General features: G+C 43.4%; 1 protein-coding gene across 1 annotated transcript; it reads right to left on the bottom strand.

Annotated features, from left to right (window-relative positions):
- Window positions 1-2,477: 2,477 nt before the first annotated feature.
- ccnb3 (cyclin B3) lies at window positions 2,478-8,884 on the bottom strand. The gene is made up of 12 exons (XM_023837193.2): window positions 8,751-8,884; window positions 8,552-8,637; window positions 8,103-8,186; window positions 7,711-7,802; window positions 7,456-7,588; window positions 7,215-7,313; window positions 6,930-7,022; window positions 6,707-6,844; window positions 5,653-5,808; window positions 4,707-4,856; window positions 3,084-3,214; window positions 2,478-2,982 (listed from the first exon to the last, which is right to left on the bottom strand). The coding sequence occupies exons 1-12, from the start codon at window positions 8,782-8,784 to the stop codon at window positions 2,916-2,918; spliced, it is 1,263 nt and encodes a 420-aa protein (XP_023692961.1). The 5' UTR covers window positions 8,785-8,884; the 3' UTR covers window positions 2,478-2,915.
- Window positions 8,885-9,628: the final 744 nt, after the last annotated feature.

A 9,628-nucleotide genomic window follows, 5' to 3' on the forward strand; every position in this document is an offset into this window, starting at 1 on the left:
GCTGAAAGCATTCTTTAGAAATGTTGACCCATATTGATAGGATAGCATCTTGCAATTGATGGAGATTTGTGGGATGCACATCCAGGGCACGAAGCTCCCGTTCCACCACATCCCAAAGATGCTCTATTGGGTTGAGATCTGGTGACTGTGGGAGCCATTTTAGTACAGTGAACTCATTGTCATGTTCAAGAAACCAATTTGAAATGATTCGAGCTTTGTGACATGGTGCATTATCCTGCTGGAAGTAGCCATCAGAGGATGGGTACATGGTGGTCATAAAGGGATGGACATGGTCAGAAACAATGCTCAGGTAGGCCGTGGCATTTAAACGATGCCCAATTGGCACTAAGGGGCCTAAAGTGTGCCAAGAAAACATCCCCCACACCATTACACCACCACCACCAGCCTGCACAGTGGTAACAAGGCATGATGGATCCATGTTCTCATTCTGTTTACGCCAAATTCTGACTCTACCATTTGAATGTCTCAACAGAAATCGAGACTCATCAGACCAGGCAACATTTTTCCAGTCTTCAACTGTCCAATTTTGGTGAGCTCGTGCAAATTGTAGCCTCTTTTTCCTATTTGTAGTGGAGATGAGTGGTACCCGGTGGGGTCTTCTGCTGTTGTAGCCCATCCGCCTCAAGGTTGTGCGTGTTGTGGCTTCACAAATGCTTTGCTGCATACCTCGGTTGTAACAAGTGGTTATTTCAGTCAAAGTTGCTCTTCTATCAGCTTGAATCAGTCGGTCCATTCTCCTCTGACCTCTAGCATCAACAAGGCATTTTCGCCCACAGGACTGCCGCATACTGGATGTTTTTCCCTTTGCACACCATTCTTTGTAAACCCTAGAAATAGCTGTGCGTGAAAATCCCAATAACTGAGCAGATTGTGAAATACTCAGACCGGCCCGTCTGGCACCAACAACCATGCCACGCTCAAAATTGCTTAAATCACCTTTCTTTCACATTCTGACATTCAGTTTGGAGTTCAGGAGATTGTCTTGACCAGGACCACATCCCTAAATGCATTGAAGCAACTGCCATGTGATTGGTTGATTAGATAATTGCATTAATGAGAAATTGAACAGGTGCTCCTAATAATCCTTTAGGTGAGTGTATATACATTGTATTCTTACATGGATACTCCCTTCAAACAGAACTGACAGGCAGAGGACACTATATCTATCCAACCAGCAGCAGGTGTCGCATATCCGGTATGTGGCTCAGTGGGTTCGGACTACAATACCAGGCACCAGCTTAGATCCCATGACTGGCAGAGTGATGTTACCATTACGCTGTGGAGTGAAGCTCTTAGACCAAACTGCTCCAAGGACCGGCTGATCCTGCTCTGTCAACAGTATGTCAGTATAGATAAGATCTTTTAAAGCATGTGATAAATAAAATGTAATATGCCATGTAGGTGAAGAATGCAGGGCTGTGGAGTCGGAGTCGGAGACAATTTTGGGTACCTGGAGTCGGAGTCGGCAAAAAGTTAACCGACTCCGACTCCTACTAAGTTTAAATGGGAATTAAAAACGTAAGTTGAAATGTCCCAATTCACAAACAGTCATAATGAACTACTTCTCTGCTGTAAGAATAAAGCCCAATGCATGCAGTGCATAATGTTACCACAAAACGAACATGTCAAGTAACCATGAAGCATGCTTTTCATTGACTGTATGCGTCACTATATGGGATGTAATGCACAGGTAAGGTGCGGCACCACTTTCCATTGTGTCGCGTTCCACTGTTACAGGGAACTGTGAACCTAGCCTAAAGCCCCCCATACATTTACAGATGCACTGCCGATTTTTCGGCCGTTCAACGAGTCATCACGCGTCAAACACCTGAAAAATCACCTGGTGTGTTCTCAGCTCCGTCGGCTCCCCTTCGCTATGCGCTACCCTTGAAACCTTGTTTTCATTGTGTTTGTCTTTAATCTGGCATTATAGTAGAGTGTTGGCTTCCTAGCCAGTAGTTCTGTGGTGAAATGACATGTATGTTGCCTTCCTTTCCTTCAATGGATGTAGAAAATACATTAGCATAGTATATACATACAGAGGAGTCGGAGTCGGAGGATTTAGAAACTGAGAAGTCGGAGCATTTATCTACCGACTCCACAGCCCTGGAAGAATGTTCAAACACAGCCAACAAGAATCTGATGTCTTTAGAAATATGGGAAGAGTGTCGGTTGACAATATCTGCCAAAAGCTTTAATGGCACAGTCACTCGCTATTAGATAACTGCAATGACAATGTAAAAGGGGGAACTTGGGACCGTCTGCAATTTGTCCACTTCTGTATTTTCCTTAAAGCCTTCGTAACCGTGCTGCATAATTATTACATCAGGGTATGTTTTAAAAAAAAAAAAAACACAAACAAAAATTTCTACCTCTAATCACAATAGTGGTATTGATGATGGATTCCTAAAGTTTGCCAAAACTGCCCTCTGCTGCCCAGAATAAGAACTGCATCATTATACGCAGGGTAAACATTTATTTCAAAGAACCAGGGCATTTGGGGGCAAAAAACAAATTTTATCCTTATTCACAAAACACTGAACTCTATGAATAAATTATAAATACCATGGTGGGTAATATGATACGGAGAAAAGCCAGTAACCTACATAATGAATGTTATTCAGAAACACTCCAAAGTTGTTTGGAACATTATCAATTAAGAACACTATAAAAGTCAATTCTATTAGAATTGTTCGCATAAAAAAAATTTGCCAAATTTTCTTTGTACAATTGCTGATCTATTTATACAATAAAACCTTAGAATACATAGTACATATAAAACCATAGAAAACCATGGTCCTACAATCAAACAGGACATTATTACAGAAGACGCTATAAGACTATACATACATATTTACAGTTTTGCATAGTTTTCCCATGCTGTAGGGGGTGCTTCAGTTCAGAGTTGCCCTGAGCTTCTCCAGAGTGACCAGAGGAGTTTTGGCTACCTCGAAGAAGACACTGCAGAGAAAGAGACTTCTGCTGAACCAGGTACACTCAAGTAGCCAAGGGAGTATTCAGTACTGGAGAGGAAATTTGAAGGCTCCCAGCTCTCGCCTTACCTGTGGGAGTACTTATTGGTCACGGCCTTCAGTTTTTCACTGGAGGGCCGAGCCAACATAGCGTAAAGTCTCTGCACCAGGGGGGCGAGGGCGGAGACAGAGTACCCTGTGTGGTACTCCAAGCAGGCATTCTGGGAAAGAACACACTCAGGTCACATGATCAAGCCATTTCTGCTAATTGGGTGCCATCTTTCTGTAGTTAACAGCGTGCAAACTACGGTTTTTAAGCAACTAATCATTAACAAAAAGTCACAAGTACACTCAAATATCTATAGCAGTTAGCTATCCTAAATTTACATGGAAAAACAGGACCACTGCATCAGTGCTAACCTGCACTTTTTACAAGTCCCTCATTGGACGCTCAGCCTAGCTGCGCTTATGGGTAGTGGAGTCCTAAACAGGTGTATGCTTGTGATGCGCTACCAGCCTTGTTTGAAAATAGGTGTCTCACATATAAATAGACGCAAATGCAAAGAGAGAGGAGAGCGATGGCTAATGGAGAACCTGAAGGGAATCAGGAGGACCCCCCCCCCAGCCTTAGTGCTGCTCTGCTTTCTCACAGAGTGATTATCCAGCGCATTCATAAAGGTTAGTTAGCTGGACCAGATCACAATCAGTCTCACTCAAAGCAAGTTCATTTCCTACAATAGTGAGGAAATCAGTCCGGCACACTTCTTAAGTGTCCACAGTGTGATGTGAACATACAGAAGAAAAACATTTCATCCTATATCACAAGCCAATTCTACGTCAAACTTGGCAAGTATGAGGAATTATGAAAGAACTACCAATTAGCATTCATCTAACGTACCATGCAGGATACATCTCCAAAAAACATCTTGCAATCAAATTTCATGCATCAACAGTACCAGTCAAAAATTGGGACACACCTACCCATAGAAAGGTTTATTTGTATTATTCACTACATTTTTGTAACAAAAATATCAAAACTATAAAACATATGGAATAATGCACTGATGAAAAAAATTTTTTTGGAGGGGCATCCCTGTGGGTCGTCGGTTCAAATCCCTGGGTTGGCAGAGTGATTCCACCATTGGGCCCTTGAGCGAGGCCCTTAACCCCAATTCCTCCAGGGACTGGCTGACCCTACAGTCTCCTCTAAGCCCTCATCTGCCGGCCCCTGGAGGATGGGCTCCCCCTTTGGGTCTGGTTCCTCCCAAGGTTTCTTCCTCTTAGGGAGTTTTTCCTTGCCACCATTGCCTTTGGCTTACTCAATGGGGGGTCCTTACGAGGCAGAAATGTATTGAGACAATGTAATGTTGTGATAATGCGCTATATAAATAAAATTGAATTGAATTTCACGAGGCAGCCTCCTAGGATGCTTTTCCAGCTGTCCTGAAGGAGGTCCTACAAACGCTGAGCTCTCATTGGCCGCTTTTCCTTCACTCTCTGGCCAACCTCCTCCAGAATCATTTCTACTTTGTTTATGTCAGGTGGCCAGGTCATGTGATGTGACACCACCACTCTCCTTTTGGCGTGTCCAAACTATTGACTGGTACTGTAGTGAACAAGCCACACTCTTAATACAACACTCTAGGACCAGCACCAAGGATTTAGTGTGAGCTGCAAGTGTTAACGAAGCACGTGGCAGGGGGGGGATCTCACCCATCCGCCGAGACCCTGCAGGATGAGGGCGATCAGCAGGCAGCCAGACGCCAGGAGAGACGCTCTCTCAGAGATGAACTCCATCTCCAGCAAGCTCCGCTCGCACACATAGCGCGCCAGTGTCAGGGTCACCATGTCGGCCTGCACACACTGGAAAAGACACACTGTGATGCAACAGCACCAGGGGTGAGCCGAGTGCAGGGTGCAACTCAACAAGGTGGCGCTAGTATGCACATAGGTCACTTCTTCCTCATCGGGCACGCTCAACAGGTTGCGGTCTCAAGTACCAGGGTATACTATGGTTCCCTAGGCAACAAAAACTGGCCAGCCTGAATATCCTGTGGCCCACCCGAGAATGACAGACCCAAATCACCACCACATTTTATTAAAACGAGTCTAGCTGTTGAAAAGTTCCCTTAAGCCCCAGATCTGAAGAAAATAAAGAGAACCCCAGTTATTAGCTATCCAAGCTACAGACGCACCGATCAACCACCAAGGGACCGGAATCGGCCGATTTTCGGCGTGCTTGGCCTGGAAAGGAGACCCCCCCGATCAGTCTTGTGTATTGCCGATACCGAACCAGTCCGTTTTATGCATGCAGCACATGTCAAGCACACAGCAGCGCAGGCAATAGCCTCACAGCTGCATGCGCACTCAGTCACATGCTAACATGTCGTTAGTGTGGAAGTTCTTCACTGCGAGTGAAGACGTCACAAAGCTTGAAATTTGTAATACATGTAAAAAAGTAAAACGTGGGGGAAGCACCATGAAAATATGGCGAAATGTCAGAGGTAAATGTTAAACTGACCGTTAAACAAATAGAGAAAAAGAGAGCAGGACCGAACTGTTGAAAAATTTCAAGTTATATTAATCCACAAATTATGTTAATCCTTAATTAATCCAAAATGTTGATATACTCTGAAGCCTAGACCCATTCCTCCCTCACCCTGGCGTATCGACGCAGGAAGCTGTAGGCAACTGGGATGTTGATGTCAAAGTTCAGGGCCATCAGGATATTCCTCTCCATGGCGATCAGCTCGTCCCGCTTGTACGCATCGTCACAGATGTACAGGAGATCATCGACACAGGGCGGACAGCGCTCCTACAGAACGGTTAAATTATTATTACCGTCTACAAAGCAGCAATGTACACAGCGCACAGACAAACATTTACTGAAAAACAAAGTGCAATGACAATATACAATGCAAACAAGTAAATGTCATGCATGCAAATGGCCTAAAAATAGATATATGGAAAGGCAGTGTCGTTATTGTGCAGTATGCAGTACACAAAAGAAATTAAAAATGACATATGAAATAAATACAGAAGATTTAAATGAGCAGATGGTACATGTGCAATTAAAAACCAAATTGCATCAAACTTTTGCTACAGCAAAGATGGGGTCCATCCTTGCATGCTATGGCTGGGGGAGGAAGTCCGAAAGAGAAGGAAATAGAATAGAAAACACGCACACGCGCGCGCACACACGCACGCATGCACACACACATACCCTTGCACGCACAGACACACATGCATGCATCTCAGGCAGTCAAAGGAAGTGTTTAACATTAGCAAGTGTAATTTGCTGGGGGAGGGGGTTCAACACTGGAACATATGCAAATTAACAGCAACATGAGCAAAAGAAAAAAAAAGGAATTTCTTCTGTACTCAAGGTACCGAGTAGCCAAAGAATGTGTGCTGGTCATTAAGTCAAAAATACCCTGGACGGTTGCTGCAAGTACTGGGGTGATTTTAGTGAGGTTTTTAAATGGGTAAGCTGACACTTAAGATAACAGTTTCACAGCAACACAATCATTTAAACATTTTCTTTGACTGCCTGAGACGTTTACACAGTACAGTACACATACAGATATACACAACAAAAGCTGAGGGAACTGTTTAACTTTGCCAAGGCCATACAACCACAAGAATAACAAGATAAAAGCACTATTTACAGTCTGCCTGGATGATTCAACCCTCCCCCCTCCATTGAACTCAACCTCAGACTTGCAGGCGATCAGCATGGACGTGGAGCCAATGAGCTGCAGAACTTCCCTCGTGATCACGGAGGTCGACAGGTAGTGGTCTGTGAGCTTCACAGCCAGGTAGAGCGTCTCGTGGTACAGCTCAAAGTTCTCCTGCGGGCAGAGCGGCTGATCTTTAGGACCGGCAGACCGAAAGCAGCATGGTGAATCCCACCTCGGCCTGCAACTCCAAGCTCACCTGCACCTCCACCATCCAGTCCACCAGGATGCTTCTCATGTCCTCGTTCAGGTCACTCTGCTTGTGCATATAATTCTCCAAGATGAACTTCTCCTGCAGAAGCATAAAAGAATAAGGGAATATCCTAAAATACCATTACACCATTCATAAGCAGACAAAATACTATGCAGGTGATCACTGAATCGTGGCAAGAACCCAACAGCCATTCTGAGCAGATGAAGGCCAGAACCAATTAGGTGTAGAAAAACAAATCTTGCAATCAACAGGTCCTAAAAAAATACTCACTTCTCTTGTTTTTAGGTAGCCAAAGATATCCATGGCATACTCCGGTGCCATACCGCAGTCACTCAGATTTTTTGTGTCGATGTCAAAGTCCTCAGGCACCTGGAGGAAAAACTAGGATGTAATTGTGCAGTTATGGCAGCAGGATAAAAAATGGTAAGGAGACACACAGCATGTCGAACAAAACAACTGACCGAGACACTACAGTGCCACAATATGACCATCGCCGTGGCAACTCTCTTACCTGTATCACCCTTTCTACAGACAGCTGGCTTTGGGAAGCCTCCCCCTTTGGAGTTTCCGCAGGCTCCTCTAATGCAACTTGCTCTGCTACTTTAACATTCTCAGGCTGCACCACCAATTTCGCAGGATCGTACCTTTAAGGGAATGACTTGTCTGAACGGCATGTAATGTCCAGGAGCTGAAAGCAGTTGCATTTTATATATAGGATCTTTGTTAAACCATCACTAGATTAAAGTTAAATTATATTTTTTTTTACTTCTTCACTGCGGCCTCTTTTTTGACCGCGCTGCTCTTCTGCTTCATCTTAACGGTCATCTTCTGGTTGTTGTTGGGCGCGCAGTTGCTGGCCTGATTAAGACACAGGCTACAGTTGATGGCTGTAAGCATGAACTACATCCAAATGTCTGACTAAATGAAACTATTCTCCACCATTAAACAGATTTACAATATGCATATTCTGCAGAACCACCTACTGGAAAGACTTGGATAACCAATAATTTCTGAGAGCTGTGACAAACTTACAGTATGACACTGAATCTGAAAATTTAATTTTAACAACTTCACCAACATAGCAGGCAGTAAGGCAGTTAGTCAGAAACAATACTGGTGGAGGTTTACGAAAGCTCACGGTGCACTGGAGATACTAACATTGGTTATATCCACAAATGCAGATCTTTTCTTTGGGGCTCCTTGGGGTGAGGCAGAAGCCCTTTTAACTGAAGGATTTTCTTCCTAAAAAGGACAGATGCAAACGGAGTGTCATTCTTGTGCAGCTTTGATTAACAGTCCAGGGCACATGATCACTATTTAAACACTTGTACTGTCTAATGGTACAACAGCTTTCTTTGAACAAAAAGCTGTCAATGTTCTTACTGGAAATACGAAACGCATATACAAAAACATCACGTTTCATGTTTCTACTACTGTTAAAGCCACGGTACCCATGGCAACCACGCGATCATCACGGCTTACCGACTACCCAACTGTACTTTACTAGCTGTCCTGCAGGAGTAACTATGTTTAGTTTACCAAAGCTGCTTTCGTTATTTTTTAAAAGTCCTTCGGACCATGACTGCAATAAAAGTGAAGCGATTTACCTTATTCTCCACATGGGCTGCAGTACCGGACTGCTTAGGTATACAAGCATTCCTTGCCTTTTGCAAAGACATTTTCTTGTTATTGTCTGAAACAAAACAGCAGGTTTCAACGTTAGGGCCGATTTCATATTTACCATTTACACACCTAGCACATGCAGAACAGATTTATCACTCACTAAAAAATAATATAATAACTTACCTCGCTTGCACGCCTTTTCTGGCGCTTTATTCATCTTTTAAAGCAACCACGGCCTTTAATTTTCTGATAATTTACAACGGACTACGACCGACCGTAACAGTTTTGAAAAATTAGGGAGAAAAAAACCTGCGGGCTCCCATTGGTCCAGAATCGCCACCAGGCAACCAATCATGTTGTTGTTGAGAGGCGGGGCATTTGAATTTTGAAATTTCTTATCAACCAATTGGATGAGTGGACACGAAAACGGAAACTCGAGGTAACCAATGACACGAGCGAAGTTCAAGTTGAAGGAGGGACGTGAGGAGGAGACGCATGTGGCGTAAATACTCGTTTGTTTGTTATAACATGGCAGCAATCGGTCTGGGTTTGCAGAAACGGATGCAAGCCGCCTATAAACTCCAACGAAGAAGAAGACGAAGAAGAGTTTGCAAAAGATTTTTCTCCATTACGCTCTTTATTGGATGCGTATTTCCTTGATATTTCCTTGCTTCTTTTGGTACTTTTTTTGAGGAAATGGTTATATCTAATAATTTTGTAATGTTTCCTTCTTGTGACACTGGTGACATTGCTGTTAACAACGCAGTTAGTTGTCTTTTGTGCAAGTTAAACATTCATAAAGCTGGAGTGACATCTTAGAAGCCCAATTCTACCTTGTTTTGACATTTTTTGCAAACTTGCCCCTTGCCAATTTAAAACACCAAGAAAGTTGTGAAATTGGTGAAACTTAGTTTACATTTTCATTTTTTGTCATGCTTCTCAATTTTCCTCGTTAATCCCTCGTACATATTTAATTTAAGTTAGATTTTGCGATTACAAAACATGGCTACAGCACACATTAAAACGAAAGTACTTTTACGGACGTGAGGTTTTACCTTTTC

This window comes from Paramormyrops kingsleyae, chromosome 24 (genome assembly GCF_048594095.1).
Source record: "Paramormyrops kingsleyae isolate MSU_618 chromosome 24, PKINGS_0.4, whole genome shotgun sequence".
Classification (NCBI taxonomy): Eukaryota; Metazoa; Chordata; class Actinopteri; order Osteoglossiformes; family Mormyridae; genus Paramormyrops; species Paramormyrops kingsleyae.

Bases quoted from the DNA above. Each gene is read 5' to 3' on its own strand.
- ccnb3 (XM_023837193.2), bottom strand. From the start codon at position 8,784: ATGAATAAAGCGCCAGAAAAGGCGTGCAAGCGAG. The intron at 8,187-8,551 runs GTAAATCGCTTC...TGTCCTTTTTAG, and splicing joins CAGCCCATGTGGAGAATAAG to GAAGAAAATCCTTCAGTTAA. The intron at 7,803-8,102 runs GTTAGTATCTCC...TGTCTTAATCAG, and splicing joins CATTTGTGGATATAACCAAT to GCCAGCAACTGCGCGCCCAA.